The 20303-nt window shown below is 55.5% G+C and overlaps 14 protein-coding genes across 14 annotated transcripts; 6 read left to right on the top strand and 8 right to left on the bottom strand.

The window, feature by feature from the left end:
- Positions 1-223: 223 nt before the first annotated feature.
- On the bottom strand, positions 224-1090 carry DL89DRAFT_257973 (uncharacterized protein; the record flags this gene model as incomplete). Its single annotated transcript, XM_040885566.1, has 3 exons — positions 224-427; positions 484-634; positions 660-1090. 3 exons carry the CDS (start codon positions 1088-1090, stop codon positions 224-226), a joined length of 786 nt encoding a protein of 261 aa, XP_040743444.1.
- Positions 1091-1355: 265 nt separating this feature from the next.
- DL89DRAFT_323077 (NADH:ubiquinone oxidoreductase complex I intermediate-associated protein 30) lies at positions 1356-2123 on the bottom strand (the record flags this gene model as incomplete). Its single annotated transcript, XM_040891373.1, has 2 exons — positions 1456-2123; positions 1356-1373 (listed from the first exon to the last, which is right to left on the bottom strand). Exons 1-2 carry the CDS (start codon positions 2083-2085, stop codon positions 1356-1358), a joined length of 648 nt encoding a protein of 215 aa, XP_040743443.1. The 5' UTR covers positions 2086-2123.
- Positions 2124-2321: 198 nt separating this feature from the next.
- Positions 2322-3410, top strand: DL89DRAFT_267913 (uncharacterized protein). Its single transcript, XM_040887721.1, has one exon. It carries the CDS (start codon positions 2368-2370, stop codon positions 3352-3354), a length of 987 nt encoding a protein of 328 aa, XP_040743442.1. The 5' UTR covers positions 2322-2367; the 3' UTR covers positions 3355-3410.
- DL89DRAFT_267912 (pre-rRNA-processing protein ESF1) lies at positions 3172-5317 on the bottom strand. The gene has a single exon (XM_040887720.1). The coding sequence runs from the start codon at positions 5291-5293 to the stop codon at positions 3413-3415; it is 1881 nt and encodes a 626-aa protein (XP_040743441.1). The 5' UTR covers positions 5294-5317; the 3' UTR covers positions 3172-3412.
- A 204-nt stretch (positions 5318-5521) lies between these two features.
- DL89DRAFT_165447 (enhancer of rudimentary) lies at positions 5522-6045 on the top strand. The gene is made up of 2 exons (XM_040883723.1): positions 5522-5607; positions 5684-6045. Exons 1-2 carry the CDS (start codon positions 5605-5607, stop codon positions 5996-5998), a joined length of 318 nt encoding a protein of 105 aa, XP_040743440.1. The 5' UTR covers positions 5522-5604; the 3' UTR covers positions 5999-6045.
- A 47-nt stretch (positions 6046-6092) lies between these two features.
- On the bottom strand, positions 6093-6818 carry DL89DRAFT_223647 (dolichol-phosphate mannosyltransferase; the record flags this gene model as incomplete). The annotated part of the gene is made up of 1 exon (XM_040884650.1): positions 6093-6818. One exon carries the CDS (start codon positions 6816-6818, stop codon positions 6093-6095), a length of 726 nt encoding a protein of 241 aa, XP_040743439.1.
- A 275-nt stretch (positions 6819-7093) lies between these two features.
- Positions 7094-8030, top strand: DL89DRAFT_165476 (protein-L-isoaspartate O-methyltransferase-like protein). Its single transcript, XM_040883724.1, has one exon. The coding sequence runs from the start codon at positions 7260-7262 to the stop codon at positions 7929-7931; it is 672 nt and encodes a 223-aa protein (XP_040743438.1). The 5' UTR covers positions 7094-7259; the 3' UTR covers positions 7932-8030.
- DL89DRAFT_267909 (DNA-directed RNA polymerase II core subunit RPB9) lies at positions 7641-8754 on the top strand. Its single transcript, XM_040887719.1, has one exon. The coding sequence runs from the start codon at positions 8129-8131 to the stop codon at positions 8474-8476; it is 348 nt and encodes a 115-aa protein (XP_040743437.1). The 5' UTR covers positions 7641-8128; the 3' UTR covers positions 8477-8754.
- Positions 8623-9011, bottom strand: DL89DRAFT_267908 (putative dynein cytoplasmic light peptide variant 2). The gene is made up of 2 exons (XM_040887718.1): positions 8833-9011; positions 8623-8754 (listed from the first exon to the last, which is right to left on the bottom strand). The coding sequence occupies exons 1-2, from the start codon at positions 8999-9001 to the stop codon at positions 8690-8692; spliced, it is 234 nt and encodes a 77-aa protein (XP_040743436.1). The 5' UTR covers positions 9002-9011; the 3' UTR covers positions 8623-8689.
- Positions 9012-10021: 1010 nt separating this feature from the next.
- On the bottom strand, positions 10022-10751 carry DL89DRAFT_165439 (uncharacterized protein). Its single transcript, XM_040883722.1, has one exon. It carries the CDS (start codon positions 10480-10482, stop codon positions 10081-10083), a length of 402 nt encoding a protein of 133 aa, XP_040743435.1. The 5' UTR covers positions 10483-10751; the 3' UTR covers positions 10022-10080.
- Positions 10752-11611: 860 nt separating this feature from the next.
- DL89DRAFT_218275 (DnaJ-domain-containing protein) lies at positions 11612-12082 on the bottom strand (the record flags this gene model as incomplete). Its single annotated transcript, XM_040884347.1, has 1 exon — positions 11612-12082. A coding segment is annotated over one exon (471 nt), but the record flags the coding sequence as incomplete, so codon positions are not given.
- A 164-nt stretch (positions 12083-12246) lies between these two features.
- DL89DRAFT_293353 (DNA polymerase epsilon, subunit B) lies at positions 12247-13849 on the top strand (the record flags this gene model as incomplete). Its single annotated transcript, XM_040890384.1, has 5 exons — positions 12247-12450; positions 12512-12669; positions 12701-13277; positions 13309-13578; positions 13613-13849. The coding sequence occupies 5 exons, from the start codon at positions 12247-12249 to the stop codon at positions 13847-13849; spliced, it is 1446 nt and encodes a 481-aa protein (XP_040743433.1).
- Positions 13850-13862: 13 nt separating this feature from the next.
- On the bottom strand, positions 13863-15564 carry DL89DRAFT_275045 (Sec1-like protein; the record flags this gene model as incomplete). Its single annotated transcript, XM_040889250.1, is given in 2 exon segments — positions 13863-14052; positions 14072-15564. The coding sequence occupies 2 exon segments, from the start codon at positions 15562-15564 to the stop codon at positions 13863-13865; spliced, it is 1683 nt and encodes a 560-aa protein (XP_040743432.1).
- Positions 15389-16328, top strand: DL89DRAFT_267906 (ribosomal protein L11). The gene has a single exon (XM_040887717.1). The coding sequence runs from the start codon at positions 15833-15835 to the stop codon at positions 16283-16285; it is 453 nt and encodes a 150-aa protein (XP_040743431.1). The 5' UTR covers positions 15389-15832; the 3' UTR covers positions 16286-16328.
- The last annotated feature ends 3975 nt before the right edge of the window (positions 16329-20303 follow it).

Genomic DNA, 20303 nt, shown 5'->3' with positions numbered 1-20303 from the left:
CTTCCAACTGTCAAGCACATGTCAGTACACACGGCTATTGAGGGCGCTGTGGTAGAGCGGGTGCGGTGCGAGCTAGTTCCAGAGATTCCGTGGGCATGTCCGCACGTCAACCAAGTCGATATATACTGCAAATAGAAAGCAGACACATCATCTTACCACCAGGTGGATTACAGTGTCATACTTTGTATATATTCATGTAAAGAATGAAGAGCGGAACTGGTATTCAGTCAAGCGATGCAGCGTTGCTGGCAGGCGTGCCCTCCTTCTCGCTGGGGGTAGCAGGAGGCGGAGGGTTAACAGGACCTGCAGCCAGACCACCGGCAGCTGGGCTGGTGTTGGATGGGCCTGCAGCCGGCGCCGGCGGAATGGGAATCTTCCCAAACAGCGGCGACCCATCAGCGCGCTTCCGCTCCGCAATCTCCCTCGCCTGGATTGCGCAAGGTCCAGGGCCGAGTCATATGCGTCTTTGACGGTAAACAGCACCCTCTGGCCGGTCGGATGGCTCTGCAGCTTGTTGTATGCGTCGGTTGCACGCTTGGTCAGATTGAACTTGTTGTCCCACTGCTGCAAGTAGTCGGTCAGCTTGTACTGCGAGTCAAGCGACCTGGCCTGCTGCTGCGAGCGCTCGGTGATCCTGTGCTTAGGCATCAAACACTGACGCACGCGCGATGACTTGCTCGCCCAGAACATAGCCAGCGGCCAGGAGCTCATGGACAATGTAGAGAGCGGGCTTGCCCGTCGAAGATGGCTGGGCGGGGGCCGGCTCGGTGCTGCGAGCTACGGCCTCGTTGGGCGGCGTCTCAGGGTTTGTCTCAGGGAACAGCGGAGCCACAGTAATGGCCTCGTAGTTGATGAGTGCATTGGACAGCAGCAAGGATGTCTTTGCCGAGTCAGCGGTCGCGAACTTTATCAGACCAACCTGCGTGCCGCGCTCGGTCTTCTGGAGCTCCAGCGACTGGATAGTGCCGCAGAAGGCGAAAAAGTCGCGCACGTTGTCCTCGGTCGCGCTCAGAGCGATGTTATCGACGACGACGAAGGTTGCGTCAGGCACGGTTGGCACAGGCGTCTTCCAGGTAACGTTGACAGTCATGGTTTAAAGTGTGTGAAAAATTGAAGAGAACTGGGAGGTTTGTTGGAGATAGAGCGAAGGTGTCAACAGCACGGCGGGTGATCCTTTTATACCCAGTTGAGGGCGCCTCATGCCGCGCCAAGACATTGCATACGTTCGGATTGGACGAAAAAAAGGCTGGGCCCTCATCCTGTGCGCAGCTGATGGCTGCGCTGGAAGAATTCGAGCCGCCTGCTACCAGGTGAACGTGAAAGCCCACACTCAGAGCCGAGTTTATTTATTGCTCCTACAGGTCCTTGTCGAGCTTGGTCAAAGTCGGTCCTCCATGTCATGTCGGCAGTATACGGCAGCCGGATTGTTTTTCCAAATGTTCGTATCGAGTTGACTGCCTTGATCCACGCAAACTCCAAGCAGAATGGGCCTTCCTGCCTGTCTGAAATCGAAAAGCCCACAGTCTCCATCTCGGTCTCAGACATTCCGGGCTGTGACGCAATAATGACCGAATTGCTTGTCAGCGTAAACTCGTTGAACGGAATTACCACTGTCTCCCACCGGCCAGGCGTGCGGATCGGCAGCAGGTGCTGGTAGATATCGGTCTGCACGACAGTCGACGACTTCAGATTCACAAAATACTTGCGGTTGTCAGCCCTGACTCTCAGCATCAGGTACCGGAACAGCGAGCTGTCCCAGTACTTGCCGCCAAACATGTGTGACTGGGGCTGGCAAGATCGTACCATTGCGTAGCCGCTGCGTGTGAAGCGTGGGTCTTCGGGCAGCTTCTGTGAAATGTAGCCGTGGAATTTGGCGTGCCCATGGCGCGTTGTGTCCAGGTATGCATCGGAGAACCCGCCGACGTCGCGGTCCGAGCCACGCACCCAGTTTTGCAAATCAGCGCGGCAATTCACTTTGGCGACAGTGTAGTCAAGCTGGCGGTTCATAAAGTCGCCAGAGTACGCGCTCTCCACGCCCTGCTTCAGCGCGACAGCCGAGCGCTCCAGGTACTTTCGCATAGACATTGTGAGCTTTTTTACTTTGACCAGGAAATGCAGACAAGAGGAGGCTGGGGCACAACGCTTGAGCCATTTTTTTGCTGCAGATTATCTGCTCGGTTCGGCGGCTCGGTCTTATTCGAGAAGCATGGTGGCTCGGTGTTCACGTGAAAAGGATGGCTTTGATCTACCAAGCAGGCGGTCGGCTGCACCTCGTCAAAAAGGACGGGTCGCTTGGACCTTCGTCGCCCGCTTCCGCCCACCACCATTCCGCCGTTTTTATTTTAATTTCCTACCAATACTCTTCCTATGAGCGACAAGGATGCCTTTTTCCTTTCGGCGGTCGGCCAGCTGCCGCGCGACCAGTATCCAGCGACAAACGCGGTAAACGCGGTGTTTCGCCGGCTCGACAAGGTGGTTTTGCAGAGCCTGCCGCCGCACCTCCACCCGCTTTTTGTTAAGCTGCACTGCTTCTGCACACGCCGCACTCTGGCCCTGGAGAAGCGCCTGCGTCTGAACCCGACCTTCCGGCTCCTGCTGAGCGTGCGGATAGTGCCGCCCGAGTTTGCATTCATGGCAGCAGCAGCCTCAACAGTCTATGCCCTCCGCTACATGTACATACACGCGCTGGACCTTTTGACAAACATTGTCGGGATTGCATACCCAACATACCAGTCAATCCTAGCCATCGAGTACGGCGACATGATGCAAGCAGCGTCGAAGGGAGAGCTGGATATGGCGATGGGCGAGACAGGGCCGAATCTCGACAAGAAGCAGTGGCTGATGTACTGGGCCATATACGGCGTATTGACGACGGCAGACCACTGGGCTGGACCGATTCTGAAGCTGTTTCCGTTCTATCGTGTGGCAAAGATTGCAGTGCTCTTGTGGGCGCAGCACCACAAGTACAATGGCGCGACGTGGCTGTATGACACGTTCGTTAAGCCACTGTTGCCGCCAGCCATTCCTGCCACACTGTCCCAGAACTACACAAAAGCACACCAGCAGAGGCAGCGGAGGCAGGAGACTGAGCAGCAGATGAGCATTGGCGATGTGGAGGGCAGACATATGGAGCGAGAGGAGGAAGAGAAGGATAAGGAAGAAGAGGATGAGGATGAGCACATAGTTGAGAGCGTGCCGCAGGCGATGACATTTTCGACACTACTGATGCCGTCTGTGTGGGAGTCACAACAGCAGCATCATCATCCTCACTATCCTCAAGAGCAGCAGACTGACAAGTCAGCAGCATCTAGCACACCGTCGTTGCTCGCCGTGGCAGGACCCACCCGGGCATAATGCAAACACCGTTTGAACTCAGTATTTTTTTAGTATCGTTGGAATGTAATGGCGATGTTCAGTTGTATGATGACTTGTGGCGCTTGCGGCTCTCGTCGAGAAGCTCCTTCATAGCCTTGGTCTTCTTGAAGTTCGGGTTGTTTGGATCAATGGCAAAGTTGTGCGAGTCGTACAGAGCGCTGAAACGCGGGTCGCTGGTATCCACCTTGAAGCCATCGTCAACCTCGGCGCGCTTCTGGCCCTTCTTGCCCTTCTTCTTGCCCTTGTGCTTTTCGGACTTGATGATCTCGGCCATGTCAAAGTGCTTGCGGCCAGACTCAGCGCCATCCAGAAGCAGCTCGAGCTCCTCCCGCTCCTTCTTCTCTTTCTCCTGCCGCTGCTTGCGCTCAGACTTGCTTTCGCGCACCTTCTTTGTCTTTGCAGGCGTCTCGTCGTCGCTGTAGGTGAAGAACGGATCGGCGGCGGTCTCGGTATCCAGCTCGTCGTCCGAAACCAGATCGCTCTTTTTGTTCTTCTTGCTCTCCTTCCATTTCTCGCGACGCTCCTTCTTGACGCGACGGAACCGCTCGATGGTCGTCTCATTGTCATGCGAATCATCCACCTTGCTCTTGCTCTCCAGCTTTTCGGCTGCCGCCTCGCTGAGGCCAGGCGTAAATGTAATCTCCATCTCGTTTTCGCCGTCATCGGCGTGGCTCTCGTCGCTATCGCTGTCGTTTTTGCCGGCCAACAGCAGGCTGCGTGCGCGTGTCCGGGCTTCTTCATCAGACGACTCGTCAGAGGATGCTAGCAGCCCGGCGAAATCCATATTCTCAACTTCATCCTGCGTGAAGGCGCGGCGGGTGACCTTTGTGCGGCTGGGCTCGTCTGCGTCCCACGTCAGGCTGACCTTTGAGTGCTGCAGCGCTTGTGTGGTGAAGTCGGCCGGCTCGTATTTCTCGGGCACGCGGAATGCCTCGTCAGTGGGCTCATCGTCGAACGCCATGTCGTCGGGGACGAACCGCAGATCAAAGAAATTCGCCGATGCCTCAAACTCTGTGTCATCGCAGTGGTTGTAGACAGCGCGTGCGGTCTCGACAGAGTCGAATTCGGCGACAGCAAAGTAGTACTTCATTTTCTCCAGCTCGTACTTGCGCAGTGCCACTTGGTCCAGCTCCTCGCTGCCATCCTCAACCTGCTTTTTGACAAGATCATCGTCCGAATCGCTCTCATTCTCCTCTTCCATCTGCTTGCCGTCGCCAAAGATGTCGCGCGGCGGACCCTCGATTGCCTCCTTGGCCATGCGCTCCTTACCAAACTCTGACGGGTAAATCTTGACAGACAGGACGGAGCCGCCGTCGGGCTTGAAGGCCGAAAACACGGTGAGCAGATCGACTGCACGTACATGGTCCCAGTCAAGGTTGACGCAGGCGAATCGCCGCGTCTCATCGCCACGCGGAATCGTGTCGGGGTCCTCCTCGACGTCGCTGAGCCCGCCCTCGCGCCGGCCGCCGACCTTGCCCCACTCGACATCAGAAATATCGGAGTCAGATTCAGACGACGACTCAGAGTCGATGCCCTCGCCACGAGCCCGGTCTACAAACCCGGCAGGCTGCTGCTCGTCGTCGTCATCGCTGGACTCTGAATCAGACTCGGACTCGGACCCAGACTCGGACCCAGACTTTTCCTCCTCTGAGCCGCTGAAGTCGTACGTGTTGCGCAGCTGCGCTTCGATTCTGTTGTCCTCGCGTACACGGCCATACCGGTCAACCTTGGATGTCTCGGTGAAATCCTTGTCCTTGACCATGTGCGCAAACCGCTTGTCGACCTTGACCTTGCTCTGCCCCTTCTTTGGCCGCATGAACCGCGGGTCCTCTTGGACGTGCGCAAACCGAGAGTCCTGGGTCACCTTCTTCACCGGCTCGCTCTTGTCAGACTTTTTTCCCTTCTTTGACGGTGCCATTCTGTGTAAATTTGTGTAGACGAGGGGGAGCAGGAAGAAAACCTTGTTCCCAACCAGCCGGGTTTTCTGGGACATTTTTTAGATCAAGCTTCGCATTTTTTTGTTGATTCCAGGACTAGATTTTACTGATTGGGATTTGGGGGCAAAATAAACCACGGGTGGCAAGGATCTCCCAAACACGGGCCATTGTTTTCGTCCAGCAGGTCAATACCGAACTGCGTGTGCCATTCGCGCTCGGACTGCTGGGGGTTTCCGGCCATCTTTCTCTCTCTACTAAACTAAGCTGTTTCTGAACTCCCCCGCTTTGCAATATGGTAAGCCCCCACCACCGACGGCAATTCAAAATTCCACGGCATTCGAGCTTATTTTGTTCCGCAGCGTTTCTCCTAGACCACACACACAATCCTGCTCATGCAGCGATCGAGCTCCAAGGAGACCCGGACATACGAGGACTTTGACACGCTGGAGGAAGCCCTGGAAAGTGTTATTCGTATGTTTGAGACGCGTCTCAAGGCGCTGTGCCCAACAGCCGAGCATTTGAACTATAGCCTGGATGACTTGAATCGGTTTATCGACCAGCACAAGGAGTTTTGCATGTTGGTACTGGACGCCAAGACGCAGACATACGAGTCCAGAGATGTTGCGTGGATCAAGGTGCGAATCCACGACCACCTGCGCAGGCTTCTGGCCATGAGCAAGAAATGACCACATGTGCATATTCTGGTAACGCCGCATGTGAATGTATTTTTCTTTCGTCTCAGTATTTGACGAATATAAACGAAAAAAAAAAAACCGACTCCTAGACCGAAGTGAACAGGGTCCACAGGCCCTTCAGGTAGCCGACAATCTCGTTGGCACCGAGCTTCGACTCGCCATACACGCGGTCAACAAAGGTAATCGGCACTTCGGCGACCGAAAAGTTGAACTGCTTCGCCCGCACCATCATCTCCATCTGGAACACGTACCCCTTGGACACGGTCGCATTGATGATCTGGTGCAGCACATGCTTCTTGTACAGGCGGAACGAGCCCGTCAGATCCGACACGCCCGGGTTCAGCAGCAGATCCGCAATGAAGTTGGCACCGCGGCTCGTCAGCTTGCGACGCAGATCCCATCCGTACACGCCGCCGCCGCTGACGTAGCGCGTGCCCGTAACGATATCATAGTCGCCCTCAGCCTGCTTGCGGATGAACTGGGGGATCGCCTTCGGGTGGTGCGACATATCGGCGTCCATGATGATCACAAAGTTGCCAGTCGCGTTCTGGATTCCGTGGATATACGCAGTCCCAAGGCCGAGCTTGCCTGCACGCGGACGCAGCACGATATGCTGCTCGCCATACACCTTCTGCAGCTGCTTGGCGACCTCCAGAGTGCCGTCGGGGCTGTTGTCGTCGATAATGATGATCTCGTAGTCAAGGCTGTTCTCCTTGAACATCTTGGCAAGCAGCCAGATGATGATTGGCAGGTTGTCCCGCTCGTTGTAGGTGGGCAGGAGAACCGAGTACTTGTTGGCCGAGGAAGACATTAGTGGCTGCTGGGAGGCGCTGAGAGGGAGAGTAGAGGTGTTCCGAAAATTCGCGGGCGAAATGCCAGATGAGGTACTGAAATCGGGTTCGGGAGTAATTGAAACGTGAAAGCGAGACATGTAAACCCGTCGGGGGGAATATGTATAGGAAAGTGTGGGGAACGAGAACGCGTAAAGGGGAGGAGAGGGGAATGAATCGACAGATGAGAAGAGAGAAAAGTTTATTCGTGCTACAGTTTAACAGCGAAATATTTTCCTCATGCAGGTGATGCGATGGGGTCAGGGATTCATTGAATGCGTGATGTCAAGCTTGCTGTTGGCTGCTCGTCAGAAGACCCAAGATGGAGCACAGCACAAACCTCCCGCGCATCTCTACTCCCGAGACAACCTCCATGACATATTTTTTTCAGACTCCACAAGCACACTATAACGAAAGCAACAATGGCCTGGAGATGCACTGGCAGTACAAACGACGAGCTGGTATCCAATCTAGTCCGCACGGCAATCATCACCTCCCACCATGTAGACGCGGCCATGCGCCAGGTTGACCGCGCTCACTTTGCGCCCAACAACCCGTACGATGACGCGCCACAGTACATCGGATACAACGTCACCATCTCGGCCCCGCACATGCACGCATACGCGCTCGAGTCCCTGAGCAACTACCTGAAGCCGGGCATGTGCGCCCTCGACATTGGATCCGGGTCCGGATACCTGACCGCCTGCATGGCAGCCATGGTGGGCACCAGTGGCAAGGCTGTTGGCATTGAGCACATCGCGGAGCTGGTTGACAAGTCAAGAGAGGCACTGGAGCAGCACTACCCGGAGTGGGTGCGCAGCGGATGTATAAAGTTCGTTGCAGGAGATGGCCGCCAGGGCTATTCTGACGACTCGCCGTACGACTGTATCCACGTGGGCGCAGCGTCGCCAAAGACGCCGACGGAGCTGCTCAGGCAGCTGAAGAGCCCCGGGCGCATGTTTGTGCCCGTGGGGACGACGGACCAGCGCATCAAGGTGTTTGACAAGGACGTCCACGGAAATGTCGCCGAGACCGACATGATGGGCGTCGTGTACGTGCCGCTGACCGACGAAACACTGCAGCGCAACAGCTAGCTTCTGTGTGTCTCAGCCAGCATACATTTCATATCAGCCCATAGGCTAGCCCTGCCACTCATAAATTTTGCAATTTCCCCGATCTCGCCCAAAATCACTCCAGACAGTGCGTAGCGACCAAAATTAAAGCCGCCCCGGGCCGCCAGCCGCAGCCACTCACAAAACACACTTTTCTGATTTCCAAACCACACATAAACATGGCTAGCTTCAAGTTCTGCCCCGACTGCAGCAACATGCTGTACCCGCGCGAAGACCGCGTCCGCCAGCAGCTCATGTTTGCGTGCCGCAACTGCGACCACCAGGAAGAAGCCGAGAACAACTGCGTCTACCGCCATGAAGTCACCCACATCCCGTCCGAGCAGACCATGGTCATTGCCGATCTCGGGTCAGATCCCACGCTGCCACGCACCAACCAGGTGCCGTGCCCCAAGTGCCAGTTCGAGGAGGCGGTGTATTTCCAGTCGCAGTCACGCCACCCCGATACGCGCATGACGCTCTACTACGTGTGCTGCAGACCGACATGCCAGTACCGCTGGACTTCGTAGATGCACATGTGATCCGCTCTCCCATCTACACCATCAAGTCCTGCAGAAAATACATGAGGTTGAGGCCTTTTATGCGATAAATGTTGGTATATAATGTCTGGAGAACCTAGCAAACTAAACGGGACTATGCTGGAGAAGAAAAAAGCGAAGAAAAGGCAAGTCGGCTACAGGGACGCCGGTCTCTCCCAGCGAGAGAGCGCACTCGTGGTTTAATTAACCTGACTTGAACAGCAGCACCGCGGTATGGTCAACATAGAAGTAGATAAAGTTGCTTGTCTCTACAAATAGCACGGGGCTGATCAGCTTCACATGTCTTCGGACACACATCTACTGCTCATGCAGAGCATGCTACTTACCGTGGGTGACGTAGGAGCCAAAGTTACGGCCAACAACCACGTGCCAGGTGGGACCGAACTGGCGGTCGGCCTCGCGCTTGATGGTGGCAGCGATGTCCTTCTCCAGCTTGTTCTCGTCGAAGGCCTTGGAGGCAAATGCGACAGCCTCGTTCTGCATCGTCTCCGACATGTCGACGCTCTTGACTGTAATCTTGTGCTCGGTCATTGTCAAAATGAATTTTACTGTAGAAATTGAATGTAATGGAAAGGCAAGGAACAAAAAACACTGCAGATTGCCTGAATTTGCAGGTAGCTTTTTTTTTTTCCTTGCCAGTATCGCGTTGCCTGAAAACAAGCGCAAGCCTCATCGATTTACCGCCCGTTCAAATCCGGCCCCGCTGTGATTGGCCGTGATGTGCTGTGATTGTTGTCGCTACAGCTGATTCCCCCAGTGGGAGCAAAACGTAAACACTGGCAAACACATGCTGCGTAGACGGTGATGGTGTTGGTGGTAGCGTGTCCGCTGTCGCAATATATTCAGGATTAAGGGAGGTGGACTTTATTTTCAAATGGGGGGAGGTGGGGGGTTAGGCAGAGTTTCCGTTGGCAGTGGCGGCCTCTTTGGGCTCCTCTGTCTTGGAAGCGGCAGTGCCCTTGCCAAAGATACGGCTGGTGATCTGCTCGAGAACCGGGACCTGCTCGCCGCTGATAAGGATCAGGTTCAGCACCTTGCTGCGGGCATCCTCGTCGGTGCGCGAGTACTCGGCATGCAGCTTGGTGGCCTTGGTAACCAGAATGTCCTTGCCCTGCTCGTAGTACGGAACAGCAAACTGGGGCAGGTAGGTGGGCAGGGTGGAGACAGTGGCCTTGACGCGGTCCTGGACAGAGCCCAGGAGCTTCTGCGACCGCTCGGAGATCTCGGTTTCGTAGACAGTGACGGTATCCTTGACAGACTGCTTCAGACCGCCAATTGTGCTCTTGCTCGACTCCAGCTGGTCCAGGTAGTACTTGCTGAGGCGGCTCGGAACCTTGTGCACGAGGATCGTGACCTTGCCCAGCGGCGACTCGGTGTTGTTTGTGGTCTCGGTGGTCTTCTCGTCGGTCTTTTCGTCGGTGTTGTCATCAGAAGCAGCAGCGGGGGGAAGACATAGTCGACGAGATAGTCGACGCGGTCCAGGGCAGAGTTGGCGGTGTTCTTGGCCACAGCAAAGGTGCGGGCAATCACCGGATACTTGTTCTCGACATCCTTGGCGCCTGTCTTCACAGGACTCAATGACCTCGTTCGTCGGCTTGGCAACAATCGGGTACTTGCTCTCGATCAGCTCCAGCGAGCGCGTCGCATATCCATCGAGGGACCACCAGCGGCTTCTCGACCGGCTTCAGCAGCGGCTTGGACTTCTCGGCGAACCCGCCAATCTTCTCAGCATAGCTGATGATCGAGGACGTGTAGCGGTTTGACTCGGCGATCTTGTAGATGCTCGACAGGGTGTCACTCACCACAGGCAGCTCGTACACGCGCGTGAAAAACGTGAGCGTGTTGAGATCAATCTTGGCATCATCCTCGGTGTCCACAGTCGAGGTCTCGCTGCGCGAATCCTCAAACACAGCGGCGTCAGCCTGCTTGGGCGACACAGCATCGGGCGTGGAAGTGGCAGTATCGTAGGTGGACATGGGAGGTGTTTATTTCTCGATAAAGAAAGGGATATATGATCAACCTGGGCCCGGTAGGAAGGAAGGGCAATAAAGAAAAATTTACAGCAGATTTTCGAAGGAAAAAAGACAGGAAACGAGATTTCGTCGGGCGATGGTGGATGGGGCGAGGCTTTTATTGCTGGGCCAGAGAACACGAAGAATGCGCTTGATGGGATGATTCAGGACACCTGTTGCACAACCCTGAAGCTCGCAAAAACCTCCAAAAGCCACTGAGGCAAGAAGGCAGTTGAAAAACATAATGGACCATGCACAAGCATGTGAAAGCAGACGGCTGTGCCGGGCGGCCAGCGACGCAGCCAACCCAACAGAAACGCACTAGCATGGGATATCCTCACATTGAAGCCCAGCACCAGACATAGCAAACCATCACCTCATAAATGGCGCGAACGTGAAAATGTGTCGAAATGCCGTGCAGGCAGGCGGCTTGTTTTGATACATGTCCCTGGCCTCCCCACAATCTGGAGGAGGGGGGCATGGCCCCAGGTGGACAATAGCAAATGCAATGCAGCACGTCACCGCCGCCTAGGGTATGCTCGGCACACTCTATTCACATGCCTGCTGGGCTGCGCTGCAACGGACCCGGCGAAACACGAAGCACCAAGAAAAGCAGCCCAACAGAAACATCGTTTGATCCATGTAGAACGCCTGCCTGTGCTTAAAGGGGTAAGATTTCCTTATCGATCACTGCTGCATTGCGCGCATACGCATCAGCGTCACGGCCTCAAACTCGGCGAACGGCAGGCGGTAGCCCTGGACCGTGGCCACATCAATGCGCTCAATGTCGGGCAGGCCCTTCTCGGCTGAAGCCGGGGCTTTCTCGGGCCTTGCGGCAGCGGACTGCTTGGCGGCAGCCCAGAAGACCTCTAGCCCCGGCACGGGGGCGCCCACCAGGGAGTGTGCGGCTGAAACCGTGCGAAACACAACCAGCGCTGACCGACTCGAGTGCGTTCGGCGCGCATTAGTCGGAGACTGGCGCCACGACGATCTCCTCGATGTCGCTGGATCTCCCGAGAAGCTGGCTGAGCGACTCTTGCGTGTGCTGCGTGATGCCTGCGTCCCAGCGGATGCGGACCGACCGCTCCAGCTCATCTGCCTCCTCCGCGGGCTCTGGCTCGGACGCCTGGGCGACCTGCTCTCGCATGGCCCTGTCCCTGGCCCACTCGCTGCGCATCGCCTCTCTCCTGAACCTCTCGGCCTCCACCCGGAGCATCTCCTGTCTTTCCCGCTCCTTCTCCCTGGCCATCCGCGCACTCGACTCGCTCTTTTCCAGCTGCGACTTCATGCGCTTTCTTTGCGAGCTCATGGCATCGTGCCGCTGCCGCTTGGCTAGCTGCGCACGCCGCTTTTCGTCGTAGGCAGAACGCTGCTGGGCATCGGCCAGTGTGTCGTAGGCAAGCTTGGCAAGATGGAAGAGGTGCACGGCAGATGGATTGTCGCGGTTCTTGTCTGGGTGGTGCTGCAGGGCCTTGGCGCGGTAGGCCTTTGCCAGATCCTTGTCGGTAGCCGCCGGGGAGACGCCCAGGATGTCGTAGTAGTCGGTGTCATCCATGGTGTGCAATATGTGAGCAGAGAAAATATGCGGAAAGGTATGCTGCGAGCCGCGAGCTGGATCTTGAATCGCCCCAGTTTGTTCTGACTCGTGCCCAGCTTCATATTGTGGATCGGCAGGCGTGAACGCGTCTCTTTTGCGTTTCTTTTCTTCTTCACAAGCCGCACCTGGAAATGCAGACTCTAATTTACAAAATCTTTACGCGCAAGTTCTCGCTTTCGCTGCAGGCCGATGCGCTGCTGTACCTCAGCGACGTAATAGCCCAGAAGGGCATGGACCATGCCTCGGCGCAGGCCTGGCTAGAGCTGCTCGCTGACACATGGACGAAGCGCGAGGAAGGCAAGCCTCTGGTTGAGCTGGGCCCGCTCAAAGCCCTTGTCAGCGCCATCACCTCCGCCGACACCACCACCACCGCCACCACCGCCACCACCACACAAGCGGACGGGACCGTGGGCGCCAGACCTCTTCTCGGTCATAAACGCATTCGACGTGCCGTCGTGGTGGTTTGATCCGGGCCAAAAGAAATTCACAAAGCCGTTCGACTCTTCCGAGATGCTGGCGCCAGCCGAGGCGAAGGCGGCGCTGTTCCGGCAGCGGTACGATCTGCTGAAGGCAGCGGGTGCTGAGAAACGAGAACTTCATGCCCGTGTCATTCAGTAATTCCGAGAAAGACCGGCTCTACCAGCTCAGCACTGTCGACTCCTTGCAGGGCCGTGAGGGCGAGCATTTTCTGCTGCTCGGCATGCTGGCGCAGATGGAGGAAGGCAGGGTGTTCCTTGAAGACAAGGACGGATCGATTGAGCTGGACCTGGCCAGGCTGCCTAGCCAGTCTCCCAGCGGGCTCTACACCGAGGGCTGCTTTGTGCTGGCGGACGGGTACGTCAAAGACAACGTGTTTGTGGTCGAGCAGCTTGGCTTCCCACCACCCGAGCCACGCACCACTACGCTGCAAGCATTCCCAAACACCAACCTGTTTGGTGCCGAGCCATCCGTCCGCACACCGGCGCAGCTCAAGGCCATCGAGGCCGAGCACGACTCGGGCATCGTCATTCTCTCGGACGTCTGGCTGGACCACGCACCGACCATGGAGGCCCTGCACGCGCTGTTTGAGGGCTTCTCGCAGGATGTGCCGCCAATCGCCTTTATCCTGACTGGCGACTTCTGCTCCAAGCCCTTTGTGCCTGGATCCGGCGAGACAGGCCCAGTACCGCGACAACCTGTCGGCGCTCGGCCAGCTCATTGCAGGATTCCCGAATATTGCGCGCCAGTCGCATTTTGTGTTTGTCCCCGGCGCCAACGACCCGTGGGGCCAGGGTGCGTTGCCGAAGCCGCCCATCCCCGAGTTCTTTACCAAGCGGCTGGCGAGCAAGCTGGCCAAGGTCACCTTTGCGACGAACCCGTGTCGGATCCGGTTCTGCACACAGGAGATTATTGTGTTTAGAGAGGACCTGCTGAAGCGTATCCGCAGAAACAGCATCCTGCCGCCAGCCGAAGACGCCGAGATCGTCAAGCACCTGGTGCGGACCTGTCGTGGACCAGGGCCATCTGTGCCCGCTGCCGCAGCGCATCAGGCCGGTTTACTGGGCATACGACCATGCTATGCGCGTGTATCCGATCCCAGATGTGCTGGTGCTGGCAGACAAGTTCGACTCGTACTCGATCAACTACGAGGACTGCCACTGCGTCAACCCCGGGCCATTTTCATCGGGCGACTTTGCCTTCTTCGTATACTACCCAGCGTCGGGCAAGTCGCAATACAGCCAGATCCCCCATTAGCTTAAAAATATATTCATGGGAAAAAGGTCGTCGAGAGCTCGGTCAGGAACGACGAGCTGCTGTGCACCGACGTGCCGCCCAGCAGGATGCGGATGCCCTGGCTGCTGAACTTTGCATTGAGCCGAGCCACTGCAGCCTCCTCCTCGAGCGTCACGCCGCCAACCACAAACACTATGATGTCTTGGTTGCGCAGCCCGCTCTCGCTGCCGAGCAGCCGGCGACCGGGTCTTGGGGTCCAGGCTCGGCAGCCTCTCCAACCACTGCACCGCCTGCTTGCCGCGCACCATCTGGTCCAGCATGTCGGCCAGCGCCGGCGAATGCTGTGTATAGACGTTCTCGACGCCCTGCAGCCCCTTGAATATGTTCTTGCCGCGCGATACAAAGTCCTCATTCTGGAAAATGTCGCTCTGCCGCTCGCGCACGCCCGCATACCTCACCACCACATCAACCATGCTTGCCATGTCCGCATCTACGCCATTCGCCGCCAGCATCCGCTTCAGCTCCTCTGTTGCATTGCCCTGCATGCGCTCGTACCGCAACGCGTACAAAACCACACACCGGACCTTGTTGATAGCCTCGATCTTCGGATCAACGACCATCGTCCGCAACGCCTTCAGATCTGTGTTGTGCTGCTCGTGGCACGCCAGGCTCTGCTCGAGCTCCGACACTGCCAGCAGCTGGCGCTCGGCGACGATTCGCGACAGCTCGCCGACCAGCGTCACATGCTTGGTGACGTTGCCGCTCAGCTTGCGGAACTCGGGGTACGCCTCGACAAACCGCTTCATGTCGGAGATCGACTCGATCTGGTGGTGTGACTGCGTCTTGCCCTGGTACGTCTCGACATACTCCTTGATGGACGCCCCGAGGTCGCCAAAGTTCAGATACTGCGACTGCTTGAAGAACCCATCCTGGTCCTGCGACAGCGTCACCTCCTGCAGCTCAGGCCGGATTCCCGGCACATACGACAGGTCCACGCGCCCGTTTTTGACTCCAATTAGATCGTTTAATAGCGCATGGTACGTCCATTGCGTCAACAGAGGCGTTACTGGATCATTCTTGCGGTCCAGGATCAGAAGCTGCACATCGCCCTGCTTGCCAAAAAGACTGGCCTCATGCTTGATCAGGTAGTCGAGCTCTGTGCCCAGCTGGTGCGCCATCACGCTGTTGCGCTCGTACCGGATACTTGGCCGCTTCCGCAATGCCAGCAGCATCGCACTCAGCCCTTGGACCGTCCGCGCCAGCGCACCCTGGTTCCAACTATGCCCTTCGCTGAACAGGGGATGTGTTCCTGGCTCCAGCCCAATATGGAATAGACACGGCGTGACTGCATAGAAATCCGCATACAGCTCCTGCACCTCCCTGACCACCTCGCTCTCGTCGTTTTCGGCCAGTGTCTCGATCATACTCTTCTTCAGGATGTTTGAGAAATATATATAGTAGTCGCCGTACTTGGGTGCCCGCAGCTCGTCTACCAGCGCCTGCAGGGAGCTGTCGGTCGGTCGCACAAAACAGATGCATTTGAGGTGCCGCATTACGTCACGGCTCGTGTTCTCAATCTTATCCACCAGGTAGGTCTCCTTCGACAGCAAGTACGACTGCGTCGAGACTATCGAGACTATTGGCGTCGTCTCCCGGTCCAACAACAGGACCTTCATGCCCGTCACATCCGTCACAATGCGATTTGCGTAGTACTGCACGGCCTTGATTGCATCCATCTGCTATAAAATGTACAAAAAAGAGTCGAATTGAGAACAAGTAGCTGCTGGCCACCGGCTGGTGGTGACGCTGGTGTTGACGCTGGCAAGTCGAGGGAAGTACATCACCCTGAATCACGTGATATTCTCGATCCGATTATGTGATCACGTCCAGTGCTGGAAAAAAAACTGGCAGTTTATCATAAATTGCAAATTTCCCTGTCCAATTTGCCAGCTCTTCTCGCTGTTATCGTCTCCTTTCTTCAATTCACTACAAAACAACCTCACAATGTCAAAGAAGGGAGGAGCAGTCGCCGGCGCCGCCAGCATCCTGAAGCTTATTGTGCCTGCAGGCAAGGCCATGCCCTCGCCGCCAGTGGGACCCGCACTCGGCCAGCGCGGTATCAAATCGATGGACTTTTGCAAACAGTTCAACGACCGTACAAAGGACCTGACGCCCGAAACACCCACGCCAGTGGCGATCCTGATCCAGCCGAACCGCACGTTCACGTTTACAGTTAAGTCGCCGCCTACCTCGTGGCTGCTGAAGCGTGCGGCAGGCGTGAAGAAGGGCGCTGCACAGCCCGGGAAGGAGTCGGTGGGGACTGTGTCGCTGAAACATGTGTTTGCCATTGCGCAGATTAAGAAGAAGGACCCGGTTATGAGCCACGTTGACTTGAAGAGCATTTGCAAAAGTGTTGTGGCCACGGCCAAGTCCGTGGGTATTGCAATCGTGCCCTGAAGCGCTGCCATGCTTTCCGTTTTAAAAAATATATACACCATAGCTATACCACATACGTCGCAGATGGTGTGTCGAGGATGGCAGATCGGTTTCTGTTGACGATGACGTGCACGGTCTCAACGATGCCTGACGTTTATTTTTGCCGGGGATCAGGGTTGGGCCATAGAGCAGTGCATTGGAAGAATGGCACCTGCCATTTCCGAACATGCAGGCGGGCATCCACCTGCTTCTGACATGTAAAGCTGGATGCAAACTCCTTGCTCCCTCGGCTAATATCATGATGTAAACTCTGCCGCCGCAAAAAAAGAAGAGCATAGCATCTAGCCGCACGCTCCAGCTGCACCTGGCTGAGCCAGCCGGATCATTGTCTGGATCAGCAACTTGGAACCAGGACCTGACGTGTACCGCCGTAGCTGCAACGGCCCATTTGCCGCTGTGGTGGCATATGGCCACCGACTTGTGCTAGCGCCAACATAAGCCTGTTTTAGGAGGCATTCACACGATGTTTATCTGTTTTGTACGCTCATTATCTGCTTGGAATCGACACTGTTTTACAAGACACGGGTCTTCAGGAATGTACTCCCGCAGGAGTGACGGTGGCTTTTGTGTGTCTTCGGCTTCAATGCAACAGCCGCCTGCGTGCCTGCCACTATCCTACAATTGCCTGTCGTTTATGACCCACAATTGTCCCCAAGGTTAAATGGCAGAAAAACTCTGTGCTTGGTGTGTGTGCTCGCAGCTCCATTGTTGTAGCAGAGGAAGAAGGCTGATGGCAGCAGACAAGGATAAAGCTTGCCACAATCGCCGCATCTTGTTTGCCTGGCAACCTCTGTTTACAACTTCCACTTCAAGACTGGAGAATCAATGGTTTAATTCTTCAATGCCAGGCCTTGGTTTTGCCCTGTTTACAGCAGCATTTTAAGCGGATTTCTCCGAGGCCACAATGGGGGTGGGAGACACTAGCTACTACGTAAGTGATTTGTTGGTGGGAATGCAAGAACAACTCGACATGGCATTTTGTAGTTGGTATTTATCGATTATGCACATTGAACCTCCTGCAGTGCGCAATGCCACATTCGGACTTGCATTCCCTCCACATCACCTATATTTGGTCTCTATTTTCAAAGTGCCACCCGTTTTTGTCAGTGTGCAGCTATTCGCTGAAGCGCTGGTTGAGAAAGAGTGTGAGCACCGAATTCCGTCGACTGCAGACTGAAACGATTTTCAGCACCAGGATTGCACGATTGCCTCGAGATGGTCTGCGTGCGTCAATAGATATGGTAGAGGAACGACTCATAGTGCTTGATATTCGATGCTGTGACCATGCATTAAGGAAGCTCTGCGCACTCGGGTCTTCAGGAGAGATATTGCAAATTGCAAATCTTCGGTTGAAGGAGAAAAAGGACAGCTAGCGTGCGCCGAATGAGCCTAGGAAAGCAGGCCGTTGGGGGGTGTGGGGCTTTTCGGGAAGGGTGAACCCGGGTAGAACTGATGGTGATCCGTGTGACTCCTGGGCGAATGAACGTCCGTGTCCTGCTGACGGCCCCAATGTGGGAAAAAGGGCGAGCCAAGCATACGAATGCAAATCGTACCGCACCTGCAAGGTATTGGGTACCTTCATGATGTCCTGAAGTGGCAATGGGCGGATCAGGCTCCGACCATGACATCGAACCAAAGAACCCACCCATTCGCTGCTGCTGCGAGCACGATCTGCGGTCATGGCCACCACCTGCCAGCCCTCAGTGTCACTATAAAATATTGTCCGTTCTCCCAATGATTTCTAGCGGGTGCTCTTGGCCTGTCTATGCCGGAGGAACGGACAATCATTGCTGATGAGGATAGTGCTCATCTGTTTGCTCGCCCGCCGGCCACACAGCACCAGTCGATTTTTGCGCAACCAGTGGACGATAGAGAGAAAATTAAATAAACAACTTCCAACGCCAAATCAATTGCGTCTTAGTATATCCGCTTATTCATGCAACCAGGAACTGTCCACATTGCGCTGACGGAACACTCCTGGTGCTATGCGTAGCTGGCATTTGACACAATTATTTACCAATCCAAAAATGGCCAGGCAAGACACCTGGGTGTCGAGGTCAGGAATTGTTTTGATCCCGCCTTTGAGATGAAGGCGCAATTGTAGTATGCTCTTGCGGCATCCCTCGTCGCGGGCATGTGGTCCTGGGGTCACGGCTGTATGGCTACATAGTTGTATACCAGGCCGGGGTCCCAAGGGCTTGTTTTGTAACCAAATGCAAACACGCCATCACCGATATATAACAAAGAGGCAGGCAGCCAGTTTTGGGCAATTGCGTCGACAGCTTCTGGCACAGTGTGCTGCTTCTCCTGAGTCCTAGGGGAATACCCGTACATGCGTCGGCTGAAATCCGGATGTCATATTGCGCATGCAAGGGCGCCACCTAATATATTTCGTGGTCCATTGTGCCCCGTGCGCTCTGTGTACATGAACAGCATTTACAGGATCCGGTTTGGGTAGCAGCAAAGTAGGTCCAATGCGCCTCCTTTTTACCCGCCTGCTTCACCTTCTTCTTCAGCCAACTTGGAGGACTCGGTCTGGGAAAGCGCAAAACTAATCATATTCAGTGTTGTCCGTCTGTTTGTCCATGCATGGGGCTATTCTCAATCCACAAAGAGCGCGATGGCTGGGCTGGATGGCTCTAAACACCAACGTATAAATCCTGCAAACAAAGCACACGCACTGCCCTGTTTATTTTGTTGGCACGGCTGCTCCTGCCATCTCCCTTTCATGCAGCGTCTGCGTATGGATTACACGCTTCAGGTTTTCAAACAGCTATTGTTTGTTGGTGTGTCCCTTTTCACTACATGCGCATAGGGGTGCCTCATTAGCTCACACCACCAGTCGATCCAGCCAGCCCGGTCATGGGCAAAGGGGACCGACTGGACAGCGAGGTGGGGGAAGGGAGGGGTGAGCGTAGAATGCAGATATTGTGTGTGCCGAAAGAAGGATCCGGCATTATCCCTGACCTTCTCCCTCTCCTTGTATTCAGTTGAACCGACAATGATTACAGCCTTTTAGCTAGACAGACTGCAAGCGCATGCACTTTCTGTTGTCTCCGCTTCCTGGGATTCATTTGTCCAGCTTCGTGCCTGTCCCTCTTTTTTATTACCTCCCTATTCCCTCCAACGGACAGTAGCGCACTGCACCATTTTGTTTTGATTTCAAGTAGCAGCAAGTGGTGTGAGGGCATGGTTAAGGAAGGGTGGTGGGCAACAAAAAAGGGAGCCCACACCTTTCATCTGTGAACATGGGTTGGTGAACCGTGCCAGAACAGCTGGTATTTTTCGAGGTGACAGGGCGACACGAAGGCACGCACACACCATGCTGGGACGGCAATTGCATTCAAACCTGCTAGTCACGTCACAGACTCGGCCCGGCATCCACTGATGCCTGGAGAGATGACAACTTGCTGTGTGCCCCGGACAGTAGAGACATCATTTACTATTCTTTTTCCCAAACCGCAATTCGCTGGCCTCAATTTTTGTTGACCCGTTGCACTGTTACTAATTTTTCTACGTTGTCACACAGTGCGGTTTCCGAGAACAAGGCGGGGGAGGGAGACAGGACGGCGCGCGCGCGGTAAACAACTGGTAATGACATAAAACCAGTTTTCTCTTTACTGACATCACTCGACATGGACCTGGCCTATGAAAGGTGGATCTGGTGCAGCATCCGCTTGGTTCGACAGTGCCAGTGAGAAGAGCGAGGTGGCCGCAAAAGACATTGAAACTCATGCATGGGCAGCCTGTTAATCGCCAGATGCTGCTGGCAGCGGCCGATCTCTGCTTTTTCCTATCCCTGAGCGATTGCAACACTCATCGCTGTGGCCTGGTTGAGTTGCCAAAAGCAGCTGCAATGTAGTACACTAACGCTCCTGTTTCGCATCTGCATTGAGGTTCCACTGGTCACCGTTGCTGCCAAGTCTGTCTGCTCGCATTGCCTCGTCAGAGCAGCTTGTGCTCTCCCCACAATCCCAAA

Source organism: Linderina pennispora (genome assembly GCF_002104995.1).
Source record: "Linderina pennispora strain ATCC 12442 chromosome Unknown DL89scaffold_7, whole genome shotgun sequence".
Lineage (NCBI taxonomy): Eukaryota > Fungi > Kickxellomycota > Kickxellomycetes > Kickxellales > Kickxellaceae > Linderina > Linderina pennispora.
The sequence above is the reverse complement of the archived record's forward strand: the minus strand, read 5'-3'. Positions and strand labels throughout refer to the sequence as shown.